The 26,284-nt window shown below is 42.3% G+C and overlaps 3 protein-coding genes across 3 annotated transcripts in view; 2 read left to right on the top strand and 1 right to left on the bottom strand.

Annotated features, from left to right (window-relative positions):
- The window catches only part of LOC110677921 (probable serine/threonine-protein kinase DDB_G0282963), a 329,903-nt gene extending 305,514 nt beyond the window's left edge, over positions 1-24,389 (top strand). The window contains exons 3-7 of the mRNA XM_021849937.1: positions 9,956-10,158; positions 10,691-11,117; positions 11,187-11,290; positions 22,135-22,564; positions 22,631-24,389. Coding sequence (XP_021705629.1) covers positions 9,956-10,158; positions 10,691-11,117; positions 11,187-11,290; positions 22,135-22,564; positions 22,631-22,756 — 1,290 coding nt within the window. The 3' untranslated portion in view covers positions 22,757-24,389. The remainder of the gene's footprint in view (positions 1-9,955; positions 10,159-10,690; positions 11,118-11,186; positions 11,291-22,134; positions 22,565-22,630) is intronic.
- Positions 2,576-6,556, top strand: LOC5568368. The gene is made up of 6 exons (XM_021849936.1): positions 2,576-3,625; positions 3,685-4,015; positions 4,353-4,700; positions 4,759-4,869; positions 5,461-5,711; positions 5,776-6,556. Exons 2-6 carry the CDS (start codon positions 3,685-3,687, stop codon positions 6,262-6,264), a joined length of 1,530 nt encoding a protein of 509 aa, XP_021705628.1. The 5' UTR covers positions 2,576-3,625; the 3' UTR covers positions 6,265-6,556.
- LOC110677920 lies at positions 6,629-9,945 on the bottom strand. The gene is made up of 2 exons (XM_021849935.1): positions 9,030-9,945; positions 6,629-8,967 (listed from the first exon to the last, which is right to left on the bottom strand). The coding sequence occupies exons 1-2, from the start codon at positions 9,259-9,261 to the stop codon at positions 7,253-7,255; spliced, it is 1,947 nt and encodes a 648-aa protein (XP_021705627.1). The 5' UTR covers positions 9,262-9,945; the 3' UTR covers positions 6,629-7,252.
- Positions 24,390-26,284: the final 1,895 nt, after the last annotated feature.

Genomic DNA, 26,284 nt, shown 5'->3' with positions numbered 1-26,284 from the left:
ACCAAAAAAATCAAGTGCATTCTCCAAATAATTACATAGCGATTGTATGAGAATTCCAAACAGTTATTCGAAATTTTTCCAGATAGACTTCTGAAAAAAAAAACTAAAGCAGGGTTTCCGTTAGAATTGAAGAAGTATTTCTATAAAAAAAGCCAAATCCTAAACAATTTCTGAGGAGTTTTCGTATGAATTTCTGAGAAAACTCTTGAAAAATTTCGGATGGGAAATATCTGGAAGAATTTCAACAGAATTTTCGGAAGAATACCAAGAATTCGAACGGAATAATCTGACAGTGAAAGAATAGTTTTTTACAATTGGCATAAGGTCATTTGGCATAACCAGAATTATATTCCTTTTTTTCAAAATATGCCTGTCCTTCATGTAAAAATTGTATGCCAAATGACCATTATGCCATTAGCACATATTTATAACAAATTTTCCAATGGTTTTATTTTTTTATTTTTGTTAAGTTCTGTTATTTAGGCATCCGTTCGAATATCGGGTAAGATTCCTTGAAAATTATGCCCTTAACAATATGAGAAAAACAACAAGGATCCTAAAAGAATTCTGCTCAGAATTTTTCTGGCTTCGTATAGTATTTTGTCCGAAATACACCAAAAATTATGTTAAAATCCAAAAATATGTTCAGAATTTTCTGGGATAACTTGCCATGTTGCCGCAACTGAGTTGTTCTCGTCTTTCATGATTTCCTAAAACCGACTAGGCGTTCAATTTGGATAAATTTGCTTCTCATAAAAATACATAGGATTCCTCAGGCTTGCAAACACCTGAGGAAAAGCAGAAAGAAAAAGCTGCCGAACACAAGAAACATTTTCTGTACCGCGGTTTGTATAGGTATCCCATCTATATTTTTTTGGAATTCTGCTGAGCATCCTGTTAAATTTGTTGTTAAAGCATCTTTTGTTTAAGTGAACTAAATAATATTCTTGAGAAAGCCCTTCCCAACGAATGCCAGATTGCGTTCTCTTTTTAATAATGATTACTAGGAATTTGAGAAATCCAAGTAAATCATTTTTTCATTTTTTTTATGTCTTCATCAGGTGACTTATAGTCACTGGAGAAACCTTTCAAGACGACCTTGAACAAACGTTCAGTTATGTCGTCATAAGTTATAAAAAATGTGTGCTTCTCCTCTTCAAGATGTTTGAGAAGAGGTTCGCGATTTTCAAGAGTTTCAGGAAAAAACGCGACATTCCCCTTTATTTGCGATTCGGAAGGAAACCTTATTTTCCCCAATGGAGTTCAATATCTCCTTCCTAAATCCTCCAAATTCAGAATAACTGACCACGAAAGGCGGCACTCTTTGTTGAATCACTCTCACTTGAATCAAAGATCCTGGGTTAGATACTGCTTCAATTTGATGTTCAGAATATTTTTCTAAAGCATCGAACTGATTGCTGATTTCGATGCTACTATCAACATTATCCATTTCACCCTTGGAAGAAAGTGCGCATTCCGAAGAAACGTCCTTTCTTCCATTATTACCACGTTATGCGTAGCATGCACCTGATACGTAAAGCGCTCAAGTAAAATTTCTCCTTTTTATGGCCGGTACGCTGTTCATAAGTTCTGTGCAAAAGGATAGGACAAGAAACGGTCAAGGAATGATTCCGCTACCGAAATTACTTGAGCTGTACGCTGCTGAGAAGTAGAGTTGATTTCATAACGTCGGTAACGTCTGCTGTGCAAATCAAATGGAGCTGTCACTTTTCCGTACGGAAAAAAATGTGACGCTCAATTATAGGCCTTTTCATGTGACAGGTCCGTCTATGCATTTGTTTACATCGGTGGAGGACCAGTGCTAACACGGGCCTGTCATTTTCATAGAAGAACTGTCAAAGAGCTTCTGGATCAGCTGATTTGAAATGTCATATGAATATGCCTATTCCGCAAGTAAAAGTGACATTTCGCTCATACTGAATCAGCTGTCAAAATTACTTTAGTAAAGGGGAGAAATTTTACTTGAGCGCTTTACGTTTCAGGTGCATACTTCGCATTACCAAAGTAATTTTGACAGCTGATTCAGTATGAGCGAAATGTTACTTGCGGAATAATTGAGCGTCACTTTTTTCCGTACGGAAAAGTGACAGCTCCATTTTATTTGCACAGCAGACGTTACCGACTCTATGAAATCAGCTCTACTTCTCAGCAGCGTACAGCTCAAGTAATTTCGGTAGCGGAATCATTCCTTGACCGTTTCTTGTCCTATCCTTTTGCACAGTACTTATGATCAGCGTACCGGCCATTAAGAGACAGTTTTTAATACCGTTCTTTTGGAAGGAAGTTGTGAATTCAGAGATTCACCCTTCCTTTTGTTTGTAGTTTGTTCGCTAACGGGTCCAACGAAAAAATCGAAGGCACGGGTCCAAACAAAGATCGAAAAGGGGTTTGCCACAATTTTTTGTGGCGAATATCTAATTGCATTTTAAATTTTCTATGAAACATTTCCAATTTTTATTGGTGCTTCAAATAGGCTGCCGGACCCAGTAAACATTTTGGTCCGTATATTTTACAATATCCATATAAATATGCAGTATTTCTAAATCGTATATAATACACATAAACCTAATGTACGCACCAAAGTGGAGGCGATATACGCATCAGAAAAATAAGTGACTCCATGTAATAGTCTTTACGACATCACATGTCCATTCTACTGATACGGAATTGACTGAATGCATTCATATTTACGATCTCATTTGTTTATTGATGTATTGGTTGATTTGATTTAATTCACAAAAAAAACAGCACAATATACGATCATTTGTTTTGTTATTTTGAAAATAAATTAATACACTATCAATAGGTGCAACGTTAGTATATTAAGTAACTCAGTAGATTGTTATGAATCTTTATACAATTCGCTCATACAACCCACTTCTATTTATTCGTTCATGTTCCTGGACTTGAACCCTCGTTCACTGCGTGCTGGCATCGCGTAATCCGTCTGTGCTATATCTGTACGTGATGAAAAGTGATTCCAAACTAAAACACCTCATATGTATTACTGTGTGATTACTGCAGTTCTTAATGTAGATTTTTGTAGCTAAAAATAGATATTGTCATCATTATACGATATCCCATGCACTTTTTATTGACTTTAAACGATATCATTTTCAATGGTCGGAAGTGACTTTATTGTTATACCACATGAAATCATATTTCAAGCAATGATTTACTGTGTTCATATAACCGATTTTTATGAGACATTAAAATGATGAAATCTGATTTTGCTCGAACTGTTTTACGATACCTTAAGTATGTTTAGAAAGTGTTGCCGATATAACAAATTTGATTGTGAATCCAATTTTGAACATTAGGAGAATTTAGTATTTTTCAAGAATAAGATACTTAAAATTCATAACAATAATACTCTTAAACATATTTAAGTGTAGTTAAAACATTTGAAACATTTTTACACCTACAATTATCCACAATTGCATCAGCTTAAAAAATAAACCATAATGATGCGCGGTTTTGGAACTGGCACCACTGCTATGTTAAGACAGCTCATAAAAAAGTAAACAAAACGGAACCGTTCGGAAATTCTAGTGCTTGCTTCCATGAAAATCGATCTCTCCGCATTCAAGAAATTTGCGCAAAGGTAAGCAAACAACTATATAATAAGTATATAATACAATAACCATTTTACTACATTTACAGATGTACACCGTCGTTCAGTTTATTGAGAACCAAAAATTCAAGGTGATGGCTGTCCCCACAAAATGGGTTGAAAAGAGCTGCTTGTTGTGGCCAAGAGCTGCAAATGCAAAAATTGAACAATTACGAATTTCTGGACGAACGTTCGAAGGAGCCACTAAGAAAATTCCGGCGATAGTGTGCGGCCGCTTTAAGGAAATCAGCCTTGCAGAGGAAGCGGCAGAAGAACTGTCCAAGCGAGAAGTCTCCGATGTAGACGGTAAGAAGAAGCGGCTCAAGCCTGCCAAAAAACCGAAGGCATCGGCGAAGAAGAACTACAATGATATGATTGAAGGTGAGTTAATACGTCTTAGGGATGATTCAAATATTACGTAACGCAAAATTTGCTTATTTTAGACCCCCTCCCTCCCCCACGTAACAGCTTTTGTATGAAAAATTTAAAACTTTTGTTTGGATCGTAACATTACGGAATACCCCCTCCCTCCCCCTGTTGCGTTACGTAATCTATGAACGATTCATTAACAGCATTTATCGATTAGATAGCTCTTCGAATTATTATTTACATTATCTGATCAGTAAGTTACCTCTGCCCTAGTTGTACCTCCTATTTATTTTCATTTCCAAAAGAGATTGTTTATTTTTTAATTTTATTGTTATTTATTTAATTACAGAATTCAACCGCCAACCTCTTACTGAACTGTCCCAAACAGCACAGCCAAAGGTGAGAGTCATCAATGCCGGCAAACTGCAACCTTCCGTGCCAACAACAATCCTGCGTGCATCAGGCGAATCCAGTGAAGCTCCCAGTAAAACAGTAGATTCAACAGCAAGCCATGATATGCCATTCCCTGCAGCTGAAGCGGCTCAGGTTGTTACGGATATCCGCCATTCAACATCATTTTTGGCGGCACCTACGCAGGACACTATGCCAACTGTTTTACACTTGGCTCAAGAAAATCAAATGGAAGCTCCTATGGATCAGACTGATCAGTGGCCAACATCGAGTAAAATGATTGGAGGTAATATATAACAATATATCAAAAACATAGAACATCTTTTTCAAAAGTATGTTTTTAGGAACGTCTCCTACAACGCTTGTGGATGCCAATCAAATTTATTTTCAGGATGAAAATATTGTTTATCTTCAGCCCTCAGACGAAAACGACATTTCTGGTTTACAAATCGCAGGTAAATAGGCTCAACTACAATCATAAAAGCACAAAACTAATGAACCCGAATGTCTGGTTCACGCTGAAAACATCATCGATTTGTCATTCGCCAATGGTGACAAATCGATCAAATATTGTTTGGTTCTCTAGATGTGTGCTCTTAATATTTCTATGTTAAGCTTCATTGCATCTACACCTTAACGTGAAGATTTCGATGAATCCAAACCTCGAATTTTCAAGACCACAAATCTCGAGAACTAGACAACCGTACGTGTGCTGATGGTTGATAACCCCCTAATAGGATGACTACATTGGCCATATCCGCAATGTTGACGTAAGCGTCATTTCATATTTTAAGTTATGGTATTTGAACGACAAATAACGAATTCTTTAAGATTTTTGCCACGCTGGCATCTAGATTAGGGTTAGAACAAACGTCCTGATCATATCAAATCATATTATTTGAAATCATCTACTGAATAATGTATTTAGAATGCTTAAATTGTCAATGGCGCTTACGTCGGTTTTGCGAACCATAACCCATTTACTATATGGTTCAGTTGAGTATTTCAGTTTGAGTAAATCTGAAGTTTTTTTTAATATTTTCTAGGATCAATGAGCTACGAGCAAATGAAAGCTGACCTGAAAGTGTTCATAGAACAAACTGTCGAGAAATCTATCGAGAATGCGTTCCAAAACAACTTCGCGCGTTATGCAGCTTTGTCTGAGATACAAGCTAAGGATGACTCTGCAAAGACTGTCCCAGATGATTCCGTGGAAAATCATGCGCCAATAAATGACGAAGATGAGCTAGCGAAGTGGAATATAAAACTCAACAACAAAGAATTGCAACGGCGTTATGTGTGTACAATCATAATTTGCATGCTTTTCTCGGTTTCAATAACGGTTTATTAATTCATTTCAGTTGGAGTATTTCTCAAAAATAATCATTCCAAATGCGTATAACCAAAAAGGCAACAATGCTTGCTATACTGTGGTAGACTGCCTGTTTTCACGTGAGTTTTGGACGAAGATGACATGGACAGGAATCAGTCGAAGCGATAAAGCAAAGAGAGGTTTCCGTGAATACGGTAATGTCACTCAGCTTTTGGGTGATATAGTACGAATTGGCGATCCGTCCTACACTGCGCAGCAATTGGAGTTATTTTGCCGAAACCGCCTGTTTCGCTACTGCAAATCTCGATCTACTAGTCGACGGCTTCGGAAATCAGCATGCAGACCAAAACGCTCCAGTAAAGCAACAGCCACAGTTGAACAAAATGCCGCCGATGCTGATGATCTGTGTTCATCTGATGACGCACGGATGTCGGGCGAACTTTCTAACAGCGACGAATATGAAACTGATTCTGCAGGACTGGAGCGCGACGAAAAAATCTCTTCAGATTCCAGCTAATTTCAAATTTAAATAACATTTGAAGATCGAAAATCGAAGTTTTTTTTTTATTTGTTCAACTCTTATTAGAGTTTCGATATGAACTACATTTATCTTTTTTTTTTGTAAGTACTGACTACTAAGTCACTGTAAATGTCTAAGTGACACAGTACAAAACATGCTTATACATTACTTGAGTCCACTGTATAACTTTGGCAGGAAAATCATAATAAATGTAACGATAACACAAACTGATAATGTATACAGTCAATCCTCCATGAGTTGATATTGAAGGGAACAACTCATGAAAGTATGGAACAGATATTTTTTGGAAAGCTGTTGGAGGCAACCATCATTGTATGATACCAATGGATAACGAATAATGGAACATCGACTCAACGCTAATCGACTCATGGAGAGTTCACTGTACTTTGTATTGATATTTTTACAAAATATACATCTGTACGTTTCAGACTTTTAGTGGTGTCGTCGATTGCACTGAGAATGATGCTGTGAAAATGATTAGAACTACAAACTACCATGTGTCTCCATAATTTATAGAAAGTACAGTCGGGTCTCCTATAACGCTCATTCCTACTACGCGCACTCCTATAAGACTCATGTATATGTAGGCTGGTACAGCAATCTTCTGTTCAATGCAATTTCGTTTATTGGAATGCTTCTTAATTACACCACTGAATTTAATGGTCACTGTAATAAGATGTTTGCTAATAGTTTCGCTTTGTAAAATGCGAGGTTCAGGCGTGTTTGTTGAGTGAAAGTGGGTGGCAGCCTCTAATAGGAGACCTGACTGTAATCGAAATTTTATATCGTACGGTTCCAATCGTGATGCATAGTGTGATACCCATTAGCATCCCACATGGGGAGATAGTCGTAAAGTATTTCTCTACTGTCGTCATCAATGTATTATTCATGTACTTTAAAATCAATATGGTTACCCGCGTTTTCATTACGCTAATTTTTATTTCATTGACGAATCACTTTAAAATTACTGAATCGTATGCAGTAGTGGTATGAACACAATACCTTCTTTTCTATGTAAAGGAACTAATTTACAAAACACATCATGAATATTGAAATGCATGGTATTTGAATAGTTACTTGATTTTACTTTAGCAATGTAAATATGAATATGAGATGATTTAAATGGCTTCTGAAAAAAATCATACTTATGAATAATTTGCGACCCGAAAATCAATAAATCTGCCTTATCCCTAGAAACGTCATTAAAGCGAATCAATTCACATTGTTTTGTGAGAAACCATCTGTCTTCAAAGTTTGTGCTTAGTTGGAAATTTTTGATTGCCAAGATTATTCTTCCTTGCTTTTCTGCTATTGTTGCATGATTCTGATGAATAGCACCTTCAGAACTTTTTGAATTGGCTGCTTCAATTATCCGAGCTGCTATTTGTGCTAATGGATTCGGACCGGTTCGTACTATTTTTTTTAAAGAATGCATATAATTCTCAAACGGGTACGCGGTGAATGTTGGCAATGGTCCGAACCGTTCAACCTCACTCACTATGTGGCAGAGATTGTGTACGTTACTAGATACAAACTCAGTACCATAAAGTGCTTTAAAGTCTTCGATAAAATCAATGATTAATGATCGTGCAACCGGTAGCAGATTGGCATAGTTTTCTGCAGAACAAATTCTTACAGCACAGAAAAGGTATAGGAAATGATCGTAAAATTTTTCAGGGAGATGGTCCTTAAGTATAACTATACCAACGTAATTTAAAAAATGTCGATATTCCAAACCTTTCCACAGCGAGACAAATTCTAGTGATCTCATTTTTCGATTAATCTCGACAGGAAATTTTACTTGAATAAGATATTCTGATATCTCTTTTTTCTGAAAAGAACCCCATTTCGCTTTCATCGACATTGAACCTGTTCGCCAACTAGTTATCATTTTTTTCATAACTCCTAGTTCAAGTAGATGCAATGAGTCACCAACAATGATGTCGTTCACCATGTCGATTGGTAGTTTCACAAGTGGTGTGTATCCTCGTTGATGATCAGGATACTGGTTTTCTCGAAATTCCTTATCGGTCCTTAGAGGGGCATTTAACTCCGGATACGTCATTGTTCTCGATAACTGGCTAAATCGTCCCTTGGTCGTACATTTGATGCACCCATACTTTCCATTGAAGTTTGTCACATTTTTAATAAAAGATCTAGCGGGGGTGTCACAAACAAAACAGCGGATGTGTATGGAGAGCCGGTGTCCATGGATGATGATTCCCGATTCTAATATTTTTAGTAGCTCATCGATGAACGGGTTGAGAAATGCATTTACGTCTTTCGGTTTTCCGTAGCCATAGAATATTCCCACGACAATTGGTGCAATACTAGGAATCTCGTAAATGTTGCATAAAATAGGCCAAAAGTTTTTCGTTGTACTTTTGTAAATTGGCAGACCATCTATGTTTATATTAATCGAAATTGACGTATCAGTCCTGATATCACGGAAAATCCTCCTTAGACATGGCTCCAGTCCTTGATGCCAATATTGTCCTCCTTCTCCCATAGGGCGGATGTCCACATTCCTGGGTGTTCGCATAATAGATCGTGGGTCTTTGGGTAAATCAAGTTGAAGGTTGCTGTTAAGGACATCTATTAATGATTTTAGAGCTGTCTGTGGAATGTTGTTTTCGGCCGACCATTTCCTAATATCAGTAACTATTTTCCTTTCACTCTCTACGGATAATAGCTAGATATAAGCGCTATATTCACGTCTAATATTATGGACATATTTATACCTGTATGTTCAACAATTTCACGATTATTCATAACTGTTCCAATATTCTCGACATTTCCGGGATCATGTCGGTGAAAGGTTTCAGGTTCCCCTAATGCGCTGTTGACTTCTTGAGTAGCCGGATTATTACGGAAAGCTTGTTTGAAACGTTTGCGATATTTTTGAAGCAGCCTACTATATGTTCCTCGTTTCTTGATTTTTGTTATTTTGTTTTTGTTAATGAATTCAAGCATAATGTTCGATATTTAATAAAAACAAACCATAAAACCAGAAAAAGCTACAGCGATGCGTTGTTCGCTTTATGATGTTTTGATTCAATTATAACAATTTACGATGAAATGTGTAATTGAAATAAGTGCTTACCAAACCAAGTAATGAGCTCAGAATCATGCATAAATTGACAAAATGTGATATGTTGTACGAATTCATTCATTTAAACCTATAACAATTTTCGACAATTTTCAGCATCATAAGTGACTTATTTTTATGATTTCAATTCAAATCGGATTTGATCGCACGCAAGATTCTTGGTCAACAATATGTATATTCAAACTAGATAGTTTTATGATTGTGATCTAGATTAAATTACTATACAACTAACAACATACATCAATATACGATATGTGGTTATCTGGGGAGTGTGCTTCCCAAGATACTAACTCTCGCACTGTGCATAACGACCGACGGCGACGACGAAAAGATTAATGCCCTGCGATAAATAGCAATTTCCGCGCCGTTCCTCCAGTATGGTAACAGCACCTTTGGTCTTTGTAACTTAGGCCCCACAACGATTATCACAACTCTATTAGGAAGATAAACCAATGTAAATTTTATTCTTGCCGCGCGCGAGCGCTTGAATCATATCTCTCGAGAATAAATCGAAATTTAACTCTAATTGACCCGATGTTTGTTCGTTTGTTGTTTCAGGAAAAATTGCTCAGCAAATTGGAGGAAAGTGAGCTGGAACCGCCCACATCGCAGGAAGATGAATGCGTTATCTGCATCAACGCCCGGGCCACGATGCAAACTTCCCCGTGTGGCCATCGGGTTGTCTGCCGGCGGTGTTTCGTCAAAACGATTCAGAGTGCAGTGGCCCAGCGGTTGCTGCCGTTACGATGCGTCATCTGTAGGTAAGTTAATGACAATTAGCGAAAGACTCCACGCAGACGATTCCGAAGATTCTCAGGATACTTATAATTGTCTTACATTATGATATACCACACACAAGCTATACCTTCCTTAGTCGAGTAGTCCGCGGCTACAAAGCAAAAGCCATGCTGAAGGTGTCTAGGTTCGATTCCCGTTCGGTCCAGGATCTTTTCCCTGACTTCCATTGGCAAATAGAGTATCATCGTACCTGTCATACGATATACAAATGCGAAAATGGCAACTTTGGCAAAGAAAACTCTCAGTTAATGACTGTGGCTGAGATGCAGGTTCTATCCCAGTGAGGACGTAATGTCAAGAAGAAGAAGAAGGACTGTTCAACAATAGGCGAGATTTGTAGCCGTTCAACATTAGGCGAATTGCCCTAGCTCGCATTTATTGAGGACACTCAGGATCCAACCTAAAATCAAATGAGCGCTGTGAACAAATTTAATTTTAATTATGTCACATTTTATCAATAAATTGTACATTCCTATCCACGTTTTCCCTCGACAGAGCTCGCATCAACCGGCTGACATCAGGGTCTACATCATGGCGGCTGCAGGGCTCAGCCAGTAGCTACTCCATGGGCAGCAAAAGCTGGAGCGTTCCCGGTTCGGCGAGTTCGTACAGCGTGGATGCTGCCCGGGTAACGCAATCCGCCAGCCTCTACTCAATGAGCTCCGGGTCGTCCTGCATGTCGGGCATCTCGAACATTTCCAGCTGCTCGGGAACGTCCGGCACTTCCGGTATGTCTTCCTCGTCGTCCAACAGCGGCACCGGTGGGGACAGCGCATCGTCGTCCTCGCAGCCACATCACCAGCACCACCACAACAAGCACTGTAGCAGCAGCAATGGTTCATGTTCCAGCGGGTGTCTGGGAGCGATCCCTCGAAATCCTGCCTACCAGCATCATCACAGAAAAGGACAATATTACTCTAAGGTAATGCTTCCTTAGCACTTGAAACTGTTAAGACCTTCGTAAATATCTTCTTTTTTTTTCATACTTTAGAATCGCATTCCGGAGATGCCAAATCGTTTACCGCCTATAATCGAATTTAAAAGCCCGGTCAGACATCGGACGCCCTCGCCTGCCAATCCGGGTGCCAGATTCAAGTAAGTTTTTTTGTAAGATTGATTGACTTTTTATTATGGGGAAATTCATCCCGAGGCTAGTTCATCCCCGTATATAAAAAAGGGGGGGGGGGGTAATTTTCAGGGAAGTAGGAGGAGAGTATAATTAACAGTGTATGTTGCGGTGTTCTTCGTTTCACTGGTGATGTCGAATGATGTGCAAGTTCCGTATCGAGCTCAAGGTCATAGCAGGGGTCGTAACTGTGGGATGTGGTGATTTCGTATTCGTTTACAGGGCCAGGGTCTTAACAGGGGTCATATTAAAGTAAAGAGTCCAGCCTCTTTTAAAAATATTATCACCTGTCGTTCCTTTACCGCGTCATTTTGGAGGGTGCTGTCGATACCGGTGATCTCGTGGATTATTCTTAGGTGCTCCAGGGTAGGACAGTTTACCAGGAAATGTTCGACAGTATTTTGAGTCCTTCATTGGTGTTTTTGGTGGGCGGTGATTTGAGTTACAGATGTAAAGTCTTGAGCTCCTTTCGGGCGCGATGTCAAAGCCCGTGTTGCCAGCCCATTTGGTGATGGCATTCACTGCCGCTTGCATCTTCCGTCGGATTGAACGGGGATGTTTTCCGGTGACTAGGAGCAAGATGTCGTCCGCGTATACTAATATATATATTCCTTTCGGTAGCACCAGAAAGAGCCCACTCATGGCTACGAGGAACAGTGTGACCGAAATCACAGAGCCTTGAGGCACTCCGGTCTCCTCTCTCGTGACTTTTGATCGGTGATTTGAACCTTGAACGTTCAATTGTTGTTCTACTAGTTGCTTAAGGATGCTAGGGGCCCAGGCTCGGTTGTATGCCAAGGCAATGTCGAGGGATACGATTTCCACGTGTTCCTGCGCCTTTATTGCGTCGTCGAGGATACCTCCGAGGTTCATTAGGTAAGACTCGGTACCATACCCTGGCCGAAATGCATGTTGGCGGTAACCTAGTAGGCCATTGGACTCAAGAAGCTCCATCAGCCGACGATTTGCCATCCGTTCTGTAATTTTGCACAGCTGGTGAGTGCTATCGGGCGGTAGCTGGAGGTGCTGTTAGTCGGTCCGGAACTCTTGGGTATGGGGACTACAAGGCTGTGCTTCCCCTCTTCTGGTAGCGTGCCGGCAGTCCATTCTTGATTTATTAATTCTAGCAGCTTGCTTTTTCCACTGTAACTAAGGTGTTTTAGCATTGGGTACCCTAGTTCGTCTGATGCTGTTGATTTGCCCTTTACCCTGCCCATGGCGTAATTGAGCTCTGCCATGGAGAAGGGTTGGTTGAAAAGTTGCCCTTGATCAGGGGGAGTGGGAAAATTAATCACACATAACTGTGGGTTGGGATTATGCTTTAAAACTGTTGGCGGGTATTTATCGATGGCGGATATCCCATGAAAGTATTCCGCGAGGGCATCCGCGATCATCTGTGGGTCCCGGGTGGTTACTCCGTCGATCTTAAGGGAAAAACCTTTCATTCTTCGTTTGCCCTAAATGATGTTGATTTTCCTCCATAGCTCCGAAGATGACTGGTCCTCATTTATTGTGTCGAGGAAGTCAGTCTAGGATTTCTGCTTGGCTTCCCTGATGATTTTCCGGCATTCGTTCCAGGCGGCATGGTAGCATTTTTTGGCTGTCACAAGGTCGGGGTGCTCAGCGGGCTTGTTTCCAGACCTTTTGAAGGCGCGCAGGGCTTTTCTGTTTCCGTAGCCGTCCTCGTTTAGGGAGACCACCAGTGGAGAGCCCTTCTACCCGAGTTTGGGCTAGTCTTCGGTACGGACTTTTCTGCCGATCCGATAACTATGGCAGTTAGGTCCGTGATTGAAGTTGGGGGAGATTGTTCAATACCAGATTCAATGTCATGTGGAAACCTGACTGACTGACGTGATGTTACTATCGGACCCATACCGCATACCAGCCAACAACGGGAACTAGGTGGCGGATAGGTCTCAACAGCTAGCAGCTATAGAGACGACAGGACGATATCCAATCCAAGAAGTAGTCTCTAGCTCAAATGACGGCTTTACGATAGCAAAAATTAACGGCGTGTTCTATTGCAGTTGTTACGCGCCCCCAAGGTGGTAGATTGAGGAATTTTCCCACATGGCCGACAGGATGATAGCCAAACTAGCTAATCGGCAGCCAGTAGTGATAGCTGGCGACTTTAATGCATGGGCAGTGGAGTGTGGTAGCCGCTGCATCAATCAAAGAGGCCAGCTATTGTTGGAAACCCTGGCCGCATTAAATGTAGAGCTGGCAAATGTGGGTACAGTGAGTACCTTCCGCAAAAATGGTGCAGAATCGATTATCAATGTGACGTTTTGTAGTCCTAACTTTTTAGGTACCATGAACTGGCGCGTTGATGACGGTTATACTCATAGCGATGTAACTCGACCCAAGCCCGAGGATGGAAAACAGTGCGCTTCGACGGTGAAGTATTCACTGAAGCCCTGAGGCGCGAACTGAACACTCTGGACCTAAACGGTGAAGAGCTAGTTGCTGTGATATCACGAGCGTGTGATGCCGAGAAAAGCCCCTCCTAGAGAGAACAGGCCGCCGGTGTACTGGTGGTGCGAATCAATTGCAAATCTTCGAACAATCTGCCTTCGGGCTAGACGAAGAATGCAACGCGCACGCACAGAAGCACAAAGAGAAGAACGCGGTGCAGCATTCAGAGAGGCAAAGTTGGCTCTCATAAAGAAAATCAAGAGTCGAAAACGGGCATGCTTTAATAGCCTATGCGTGACTACCAATTCTAGTCCATGGGGTGACACCTACAGAGTGGTAATGGCTAAGACCAAAGCCATAGCGCCCCAAGAGAAGTCACCCGAATTGCTGCGATCGATAATCGATGTACTCTTCCCGCACCATCCCATAAGCCCATGGCCCCCAGCGCCGTATGCGGCAGATGAAGGAGAAGAAGTTGCTAGAGTGACGAATGAAGAGCTGGCATAAGTCGTGAAATCATTCGCGTCAAACAAGGCACCGGGATGGTATCCCGAATGTTGCCTTAAAAGCGGCAGTGAACGCGGATCCAGACATGTTCAGAACCACGATGCAACGCTGCATTGATCAAGGAACAATGTATGGAAGCGACAGAAATTGGTGCTACTACCAAAGGCGGGGAAACCATCAGGTGACCCGTCGGCGTATATACCTATCTGTCTACTAGATACGACGGGCAAGTTCTTGGAGAGGTTGATTCTCAACAGGCTAATATCATAGAGTATCATAGAGAATCTCCTGCGTGCCCCAATAGTGCTGGTGTGGACGAAACAGCGGAGCATGTCGTGTTCGATTGCCCCCGTTTCATTGTTTTGAGAGTTCGCATGCTCACTACATGCGGAGGGGACAAGTCCCCCGACAATATAATAGAGAGAATGTGTGCGGATGCCGAGTGCTGGAATGCCAAAACTACGGCTGTCACTCACATTATGTTAGAATTGCAGCGCCTATGGCGCGCCGACCAAGAGTTGGCTGCAGAGGATTAGCCCTGCCGAGGCTGGTCCCTTGTAACATTGTTTAAGTCGACTAGGAGAATCAGTTTGCCTAGGCTACTTCTGCTACACGTGTTGTGCTATAAGCACTGGTCCCTCCCCGAAGAAATACGGTAAGGTGGTTCCGGGTAGATAAGGGTCTGAGTCCAAGGGTCATGTCAATGCACTGTTTACCACTTGAGCAATTCTAAAAGAATTGCTCAAGCACAATGCATAGGCTGGTTTTAGCGGGTCGTCGTTGGTGCGTCATCCTCGTATTCCCTGAGTTACCTTCTCAGGGGATCTGTTTGCAGATTTCCCCCTTGTAAAAAAACAAAAAAAAAGAGTCAATGTCATATTGGAACTGGGCCCGAGAGGTTTGCTGGCTGATTGAATTGTCGAGTCTAAGCGTAATCGGGTAGGGATCACTTTCTCGGGTATCCGTTTCCACAGACCACAGAAGGCGGCTAGTGATGGAGGTAGAGACAAGAGAAACATCTATGGCCGTCTGCCCGTGGATAATTGTAGGGGTCCAATCATTCAGAATTGCCAAGTTGTTGCTGCATGCGATGTCGACGACACATTTTCCCCTGGCATTATCGGTTCGACTGCCCCATGCTCGGTGCCCATTGACGTCACCAAGTATCACCATGGGGCTGGGGATCTTGAGTAGGATGGCTTCCAGCTGGTTCCTTAGATCCGGAAGATTTCCATTCGGGAGGTAAACGAAGAGGGGCCCAGACAGCCGTAGCGGTAAACGCGCAGCTATTGAGCAAGACCAAGCTGAGGGTCGTGGGTTCGAATCCCACCGGTCGAGGATCTTTTCGGGTTGGAAATTTTCTCGACTCCCAGGACATAGAGTATTATCGTACCTGCCACACGATATACAAATGCAAAAATGGTCAATTGGCAAAGAAAGCTCCCAGTTAATAACTGTGGAAGTGCTCGTAAGAACACTAAGCTGAGAAGCAGGCTTTGTCCCAGTTGGGACGTTACGCCAGAAAGAAGAAGGTAAACGAAGATAACCGAAACGGGAAAGGGTCAGGGGAGCCTGACCGCGACAATTGGGAGGTCGGTATCGAGATCAATTTCTTCAGCCGTAATGTCCGTAGACACGCCCACTGCTACCGACTGGTATATGTTAGCGTCGGCTTTAGTGAACCACCTATATCTCTTGCCTAAGGTGTTGTCCATTGTCGCCGGGGTGGCGCGGTACATTTCCTGTATGGCCAGGGCAACCGGTTGAAAATCATGGACCAGAACTTTCAAATCAGGCAGGTTGTGGTTGAAACCGTTCATGTTCCACTGGACAGCGAGGGTGGTAGGGCCTTGATGAATAGGGCGCTTGGAGGTGGAGGTTGTTGAACGCAGATGGGGCTTACTACCCGGACGATGCCGTCCTGGGTGCCCAGGAGGACCCTGTTCGGGGTCTTGGCCGCGTTTTGGGTGGGACTTACCACCTGGATTGATTGATTGAGGGTGCCCAGCCAGACCCGGTTCGGGGTCGCGAGGTGAACTCATATGGTCTGATATCGACGACCGATGGGATGGGCCATCAGTTGGGAGTGATTGTTGGTCGCGCTTTCTGATAATTCGGTTGTAGTGATCCGCGTTCGTGGATTCCCGCTCCGTGAGACAGGGAGGGAAGGGATTATTAGTTTTCATTGGAGTTATACCGGCCTGGTATCTTACTGGTTTGTTCCGAGTTCTGGGGGGGGGGGGTTTCTACGAAGCGTACATGGATGTTGTGGTATGTGGGACAGTTCTGGTGAAAGTGAATCAGCCACACTACCGCGGCCCCGGCTGATCGTAGTAGTTTCTTTGTCAGCGGCTGTTATCTTGCTATTGATATTGAGTTGGTTGAATCCGACGAGGTTGTACTCGGGGAAGTTGGACACGAAGAAGTTAAACTTGTAGACAGCATGCAAATTGTACTCGACGTCTGCTTACCGATTCCATTTCCTTCAATATCCTTAGGGGGACGGGTTTTTACACCCTTGTGCGTTCCTCTTCCAGACCGGAGGGGATAACAAGGGTAGTGTGTCGGATCCGGTACATAAATGGCTTCCGGTCTGTCGGGGCCTTGTGTGTCCCGACCGTCCTCTGGGTATTGCGGAGTACAGGTTTTTACACCCTTGTGCGTCTCGTCAGCTGCAGAGACACTTGGGTGTTGAGGTTGGGGTGTAGTTTCCGCACTAACGGGGTCCCGACTACCCGAGGCTCCCGCTGTTGATGAGTTGGTTGAGGGGTTGTTCGTGACTGGATTTTGTGGCGTCTCGTAGTGGAAGTTGTGCTCAGTCGACTCATTTGAAAAATACTCGGGTTGGTTGTTTGCAGCGAATGTTGTTGTATAGGAAAAGGTCAACTGATGCTGGGAGTCGTAGAAGGGAGGATTGAGCGGGTGATTTGTCTAGGTTGTGGAGGAAGAGGATATCCCGTGGCTCTTACGGTGTTTCCGTTTGCAGCTGCAGGGTCCCTTCGTAGAGGAGTCACTTCCATCGGGACTGTGGTGGCCCCGTTTGGATGGGTTCGAGGTGGATGTGGCGTTGGAGTTGATGGTGTTAGCGGCGGAAGCGACGCTAGCCTCGCCGTCGCTACTGATGTTGTCTACCTGTGATACTGCAGTCCATGATTTCGGCGTTCTCCTGTGTTTGTTGCTCCTTCGGGGTGGATTCCCGACCATAGTCGGATTGGTCGTTTGCAATGTGGGTACTGTTGTTAATCCATTCCTGGACCTGGAAGAACGGTTGCAAGGTTAAGTTGTCAACAATTATCTCCTCGATTGAGGAATGGGAGTGTGTCATGTTGGCTTTTTCAGTTTCGGCGGCTGAGATGGTGGAATTACCTGAGGATGCTACAGGGTGGCTTCTCGTGGTAAGGAGTGTTTTGATGAAGGCGTATTTCTTCGTCAGATTGTCCAGCAGTTGTCTGACTGTGGCTGTTAGCACAGCCACCTGCCGTACTACTTCCGCCATGGGACCGTGATCTTTTGCGCTATCTAGCCGGGTGTTGACGCTGCGTTTTTCTAGCGCGCGTTCAAGTTCGGCGATGCGCTCGAGTCTTCCTACATATGTTTTACCATCGACCTCAATTCGTCCATATCGGAATCCTTGCTAGCGTTGACAATGCCTGCAAAGGATTTGTCTGTTTGCAGATTTTTCATTTTGGTCATGGCCGCTTCTCTGGTCTCGTAATCCCGGCGGGCTGCTGGGTACAAAATGTCAAGGTCGACCCGTAGATGTTGGATAGCATGCTCTTTCTTGTATATCGGGCATTCACGACTGGAGACTACGTGTTTCGTGTCGAGCTTTTTGTTCTTCTCGCGTTTTTTGTTCCATCCTTCACAGTTCTTACATTGGGCCGGTTCGTCGCAGTTTGTCCTTCCTCTGGATACCTCGAATGCTGTTGCTCCTTCAACAATGTTGGGGGTGAGTTCTTCAACGCGAGTCTTGCTGCACTTACCGCAGGTCTGCTGAGTGGCTGAGCACCGCATGCCGGTGTGACCAAAAGTCCAACAGCGGAAACACAGCATCGGGGAGGGATAGTAGTTCCTGGTTCGACATCTGGTCCACCCAAAATCAATATGTTCCGGGATAACCGTGCCGTTGATTGTCCAAATCATGACCGGGGAGTTGACTGATTCGCCCTTCTCATTGCGGCGCTTTATGCGTCGCACCTCTTTGACGTTTTGGTTCGCGACGCATCGGACTTGATTGAGTGACGAGTGCTCCTCGATAGTGATACCAGTACGATCACTAAGTTGCTTCATCCGTTGCAGTTATTTCACTTGTTCCTGACTACGTACCTTCAGTACGTACGTTAGGCCGCGGTTCTCCTTAAACGCACCGGCGATAGGGCCACCGATGTGCTTTTCGACTGACAGACGGAGCAGGAAGGGGTTGATCAGAATTTGGACGGAGCTTCAGGTAGTGAAGTTGCCCTAAAGTACCATCGGGGTCCATAAAGAAGGGTACTAATGCCCCTGTATACTCTCCGTTTCTTTGATACGTGATTCCGCTGCCGCCACCACCGGGGCCCCCTGGGTCCCCTGGGCGAAGGTGGAGGCCATTTGGCGACATGACGCCGCCGGGCCGGAACTAAGGTGATCTAAGAATCTCCCAGTCGACCGGCTTGGAAATTCACAGGGTAGATCTGACGAAACTTTTCGATAGAGTGCCAAAATAAGAGTTTGTTTACTTATGATATTTTCACACACTCGGGTTATGTAGCCAAACACAGGGCTTCAATGAATACCACGCCAACAACACAATACGGGAACAATGGGTGATTACCGTAAGATCACATGCGGGTTTAGCTCTTTCACTGCTGTTTTTTGCACTAAATTGCACCGATTTCAACCGAATTTTTAGTGAAATCACTCGTGGGCACTTGTCGCTAAATAAATACAGCGAAAATGAATTCGATGAACGCGAAATACCACAAAAAAATAATGAAAAATACCGAGCGCGTACGCGTTTGTTAGGGGTAACAACAGTAGGGGAACTGGGTGTAAAATGCGCCGTTGGGGTAAAACGCGCCACCTTTGTTTTGAACGAACTACGTGCTTTGGGATGCTGTTTTTCACCAGAGATAATGGAAAATGTAATAAAATGCTTCTCTATATATATTATTCAGTGTTTTCCTGGCAAAAATCGTAAAAAACTCAAAAAAAAACGTTTTTTGCTGTTTTCGTTGTAATTTTATGTTATTTTCTAGGCCATTTTTCAGGCCGATAAATAACAAAACTTTTGAAACTATCACCGAGAATAGACTTGTGCACTCCCATAGTTTGTATTCCATGCGAAAAAAGTGTTGAATTTATCCTTAAAAAGCGTATTGAAGGACTTAAAGTTTAATCAACTCGTGGGGCAAAACGGCCACACCTATTTCATAACACTAAAACAGCCGTTTGAATTCAAATTCCAGCAAACGTAATGCCAAGCTGTAGTTACGTGCCAATTTGAACCTTACAAATGCATATTTTTCGAATCGGCATGTATACTATAATCGAACAATAACATCTGATCAAATGCCCTTATGTATGCAACGTATTTGCAGGCATGATTGCGCATGCGTGCGCGCGAGCGACTAACGCTGAGATCAGGTGGCGCGTTTTACCCCGCAAAAAATAAAAATGCAGATAAGCAAGCATTTTATAAAAATTGATTAAACACTCCAGAAAAAAGAAAATGGATGGCTGTTTCTACCATTTGATAGAAAACATGTTTGTCTATGAGATGATGAATAGAAAAAGGCTTATAATAATGTACTTCATAGCTAAAACCGCTTCCTTCCTTAGAGGGCGCGTTTTACCCCCAGTTACCCTATCCCGAAACCGATGATTTTTTTTTTGTAAGATTCTGGAACCTCAATTTTGGGGGCTCGTAAAATAAGATTTTGCGTTTTCGAGCTTGTTTGTATAAAATTCATTTTTAACACTTCAAGAAACCTTACTTGCCAAATCCAAATAGGCGATGTTAATACTCAAGTTGGCCAGGAGGGTGAGTTTAGACCAACTGTTGGACATTTTAGCACGCATTGAATTACGAACGAGAAAAAAAGGGAGTTGGTGGTCTAATGGCTACCGCTTTGGTGCTTTATTGTCAAAATTCAACCTATTAGTAATTTTTGCATCAATAGTATTAACACAAATTTTTCAATAATTATCAAAAATTGAGATAATTTGTAGTTCGTCACAGAAAAAAATGAAAAGAATCGGTTGAGAAACGGCGGAGATATAGCTATCTGAAATTGATAATTTTATATGAGAAATCGTCTTTGGTGCATTTCATATGTCCGATACTGTATGTTTCCGGAAATATTCGGATAACTTTGAGCTTCTATTGTATTCACTCAAATACTTACTTACTTATTTGGCTTTACATCAATTATCTTGATAAAGCCTCGCCAACAATATTTCGCCAATTCCCTCGGTTCATGGCCGCTTCTCTCCATCCTCGACTGTGACCCACGCTCTCCAGGTCCTGGTGTACCTGGTCAATCCACCTAGCTCGCTGTGCCCCACGCCTTCTTGTTCCGACCGGATTCGTGGCGAACACCATCTTTACAGGGTTGTTGTCCGGCATTCTTGCAACATGCCCTGCCCAGCGTATCCTTCCAGCTTTAGCTACCTTCACGATACTGGGTTCGCCGTAGAGTTGAGCGAGCTCGTGGTTCATCCTTCGCCGCCACACGCCGTTCTCCTGCACGCCGCCGAAGATCGTCCTTAGCACTCGGCGTTCGAAAACCCCAAGAGCTTGCAAGTCCTCCTCGAGCATAGTCCACGCCTCATGCCCATAGAGGACTACCGGTCTTATGAGCGTTTTGTACATCGTGCATTTGGTGCGGGGGTGAATCTTTCTTGACCGCAGTTTCTTCTGGAGCCCATAGTAGGCACGACTTCCGCTGATGATGCGCCTTCGTATTTCCCGACTAACATTGTTGTCAGCCGTCAACAAGGATCCGAGGTAGACGAACTCGTCCACCACCTCGAAGGTATCCCCGTCTATCGTAACACTGCTTCCTAGGCGGGTCCTGTCGCGCTCAGTTCCGCCAACCAGCATGTACTTTGTTTTCGACGCATTCACCATTAGCCCGACTCTTGTTGCTTCGCGTTTCAGGCGGGTGAATAAATCTGCCACCGTTTCAAATTTTCTCCCAATAATATCCATGTCGTCCGCGAAGCAAACAAATTGTCCGGATCTCGTGAAAATCGTGCCTCGACTGTTAAGTTCGGCTCTCCGCATGACACCTTCAAGCGCAATATTGAACAACAGGCACGAAAGTCCGTCGCCCTGTCGTAGTCCCCGCCGAGACTCGAACGAACTGGAGTGTTCGCCCGAGATCTTCACGCAGTATTGCACACCGTCCATCGTTGCTCCGATCAATCTTGTGAGCTTCCCGGGAAAGCTGTTCTCGTCCATGATTTTCCATAGCTCTATGCGGTCGATACTATCGTATGCCGCCTTGAAATCGATGAAAAAATGGTGCGTAGGGACCTGGTACTCACGGCATTTCTGGAGGATTTGCCGCACGGAAAAGATCTGGTCCGTTGTCGAGCGGCCGTCGATGAAACCTGCTTGATAACTTCCCCCGAACTCGTTTGCTATAGGTGATAGACGACGACTCAAATATACAGTTTAATTGTATGAATCTTTCTTAATTTAGAATAAGTGCTCTGAAGACACTAACATGATTCCATGCAATCTCGCACTTTTATTGACATTTTCGCACTTATAAAGCCGCAATTCGCAGTCCATTAGTGGAAGAAATACACAATAACCAATCCGCAAAACTAAAAATTTTGTTCAATAGAATCAATTGATCAAACCTTATATAATATATTATACACTTTCTAACTCATTTTGCAGATATTACACCCAACCCGGGAAACCATCCGATCCGGTAGTAGAATCGATACCTCTGCTGAGCATCGAAAAGAGCTCCAAACCCGGCCCGACCAAGTTGGGACTGAACGGAAAAATCGCTCCAACGGCTTCCAAATCTCCAATCAACAAAACCAACATGGCTACCGGGAAACCAGTCACAACCTCACTGATAACGGCCGTCAGTTCAACGCCTAAGGCACGAGTGGTTTCGACAGCAGCGTCCGCCAGCAGTAGTCATTCCATTGCCAGCAGTAGTAAAAGTAGCAATAGCAACACTAACAATAGCAAATCCAACAATAGTAATCACAACACCAAACAAGACGAAAAATATGACAATAAGAAAAATGAGACGATCGAAAAAAAGAAAAAAGAGGAAAAGTCCAAACTCAAAGCAGAAAAAGAGGCCCGGAAGGTAAATGGCAAAATCTATCACAAACTGACCGAAATTTACTGAATACCAATACCAATACCCCAACAGGAAGAGAAACGATTGGCAAAAGAGGAAGAAAAGCTTGCGAAGATGCTGGCCAAGGAGGAGAAGAAACGCGGAAAGAGAGAGGCGAAAGAGGCCCTCCTGGCCAATGAGGGTGGCTACCGGAAATAGGACAGCCCTCGCTGGAGGAACTTTTTCGCAAGGAGTTGAATCCTCTTGAAAACGGTTCGTCCAGTAGTCACCGTTGTAAATACTCTAATTTAAACCCGAAAAAACGACACGCTTATCAAGTTGCGGTAGATCGTAGATTGACATTCTAAAGTACAAGAAAACAGCAGAAGTTGTATTATGTCACTCAGAGCATTTAGGTTGTGCGTTCATTTAGACCGCTTCTGGACTATCAATTTCAATGTTCAAACGGCTTTGTATTGTTATACCTAAGTAATAACCACTAAGGTCACCTCAAAACTGCACAGTTTCTTAACAACTCTCACCTTGATTTTATAATTCAGATTTCAAAGAACAGTAACCCTATTGAGAAACCGACGATTCGTGTAGCATCAGTTTTGGGGAAGCCCTAAACCACAGATAAACAGACGTAACACTGACTAAAATTCCCTTAGATCACGCTTTAAACAATTATGTTTGACGTTTCACACTAGCCCCTTCCCCTGGCATTGTTGCATATACTTGTATTGCGTGCAACATGGCCACCAGACAATGACTGTGTCCTACTTAAAATGATGGTTTCCAAAGTAAATAGTTCTGAATGTAACGTCTGTTTGTCTGTACTTAAAAACCATGAACCTTGTAATTGATAGTGTTGAAGTGCCCTCAGCATCTTAATTACGAAAAAAACATATCAATCATGACAGCTTCCTTTACAATGTTTGCGTACTTCCACTCAAAGTGGTTCCAAAACAATACATTTAGTGAACACTTCTTCGAAAGAAACCTATAAACTTTAATCAATGTTGCCAATTATCCGAACACGAAAAACGAACACAATTATGCCAAGCACTCCTAAAAAAGTCAACTTATTATACCCCCCTCCCACTAGAATGTCAAACCAATCAACTTCCACGAGTACATACACATACATTTTAGATTGATTTTATTTTGTAGTGTCCTTTTGAAGGGAGAGAGAGAATTCCCTTTTGTTTTTTCACTCCTACACATTGTTATCGTTATTGAAAGATTTTAAACCCATGTTCCCTTGCCCACCTGAAATCTGATCCTGATCATCACTGTTAGTGTCATCGAAACCGCCGTGAACATACATATTGAACTGTAGCTATAAAACACACTAAGTATTTTAAAACACATGCATCATCGGAATATCCTTCATTGTGATTATGGTTAAAATGGTTCCCATACAAATAACAATTTCTCTCAATGATCATCGCGATCATTTAACGATCGTAGGAGTTAGGCAGTATACATGCGCCTAAATTTATGTTTGAACTCAATACGGCTGGAATGATTCACCACAAACGTGGTGAATATTATTCGAATGCAGGCATATCTTGCTAACCACAATATAACGATTGAAATATGATTTGACAAAATGTTATTGCTCAACTACAGTAAAAACTCGCTAGGTGCGCGTCTATTTGAGTGTTTTGTTCCAGAGGGTTTTCAAGAATCTTCTGTAGAATTTTCAAAAATTCCGTAAAGAACCAAGTTCATCAAGGGTTTCTCGAATAACCCTGCACCCTACCGTCCAATGCAAAACATAAACCTCTCATAGCTGAATTTTGATCATGCTTGAGCTTCTATTCGACAATGTATACCGGGTACCCCCGTTGGTTTGACCACATTTAATCTGAACACTTTTTAATCTGTACCCCGCTGATTTGCACATCGTTCAGATTAAAAATGGTTCAAACGTCATTTAGCTCATGGAACAGAGTAAAGTGAAATGGAACGCTGTGGAACGGAGTGCAGAATCAAAACAAAACAGGTAACCAGAAACACGTTTCTAGGGCGACTAGATGTTCAAATTAAAAATGAACCCCGATGGTTTGCATGAGGTACCGTTCAAATTAGCGGGGGTGCACGGTAATCAACATATGGTACGCTAATCAACAACTGAACAAGCATATCATTCAGCTGCTGTTTAGTTCTGATCCAAGCTGAGTTCAGTCGGCTATTTTAGCGCACAGTGAGAAAAATTTATGTCAATGATGGTCAAAAATAAAGTGTATTTACCAGGCACTGCAATCTCATCTGATGAGCAAGATCATATTCGGATAATGGAAAGATATTGGGCCGTATGAATAAAATGTAGTAAAGTTGAGTTTACTACATTCTCGGTAGTAAACGCTATATGTGGAACACGAGTGGAACATGTTTGTGTCATTTTCCTTTCTACACCTTTCGAACATACTACAAACAACGCATTGCTATGAATAAAGGTAGCATTTACTACAAAGCTACTGGTAGTTAGCTTCAGAGGTTGCTACACATGCTTTGAGATTGCGGAATTGAATGGAATAATTTACTTTTGAGTAAAAATCATGGGAAAACGATATGAGTTTTGATATTTCGGAAGGTATTTTGAGTTTTGCTTAGGAATTCTGAGGTTACGAAAACATTCGCCCCGCCAATGCTCAGATTCCGGTAAGATTACCGGCAGTTGCAATTTGTAATATCCATGTGAATTCTGGCATCACGATAATTATGTTATTTTCTAGGAATTTTAGGATGTCGGTAGGAATTCAGATATTTATAATGTAATTTGGAATTTTACATGTGAACTCTGACATCTCAGATTTCCTTTTGAATTCCGGAATTCCTGTAGGAACTTTGAGATTCCGATAGGGATGTCGGATTTTTTATGATAATTCTGGAAGTTTAAATACCATTCTAGGAATATTGCGGAAATATTAGGAATCTGGTAAAAACTCTAGAATTGGGGTGGGAATGGGATTCCGAATATTAATCTCTTGGAAAAACCTTTAAGATTCCGTTGATCTCCAGTTCCGTTGGAATTTCAAAGCAAAGCTTTAATATAAACGATTTGAATGTCGGTAAATATTTTATAGATTTCAATGGGATTTTTTGTGAAATCGACAAGAATTTTGATAATTTCAAAGGGAACCCTGGTGTTTTAGGGGAGATCTTCATTGAATTCTAACGACTACCAATGGAATCACTACAATTCCCATAAAAATCTCGACATTCTAAGCTCTAGACATTCCAAGGATACTATCAGAAACCCCACCAAAATAACGAGAATATCGCAGAAACACTTAGAACTTCCGGAATTCAACATGTTGTTAAGAAAACACACGGAGAGCATCAAAATTCTACCGCAATTTCACCAGAATCTCAGTACTGGTGCTAGAAAATATGTGGTTCCAAATTTGATAGCTGTAATCTCAAGATCTCTTCATAGATGTTAAGCTAGTATTTAAAAAATCATCAATCACTGGCGTTGGCGAAGGCCGAAAACCACCCAGAAAATTCTTTGATGATGATGGTCATAAAATCATAGACATAAAGAGAATACCAGACAAATTACACTACAAATTTTGTCAAATAACAGCACCTTATGATTTGTGCAAATTGTCGCGTAATCGATTAGATTCCATGCATTTTCTTCATATGCATGATTGTATTAATTTTAGGCGTCACTCTGAATAGATTGTTCTTTACGTGCAGAATCACTCTGCACTCTGAATGGAAATTTCTTAA

Source organism: Aedes aegypti, chromosome 3 (genome assembly GCF_002204515.2).
Source record: "Aedes aegypti strain LVP_AGWG chromosome 3, AaegL5.0 Primary Assembly, whole genome shotgun sequence".
Classification (NCBI taxonomy): domain Eukaryota; kingdom Metazoa; phylum Arthropoda; class Insecta; order Diptera; family Culicidae; genus Aedes; species Aedes aegypti.
This window is presented reverse-complemented; position numbering and strand designations above follow the sequence as displayed.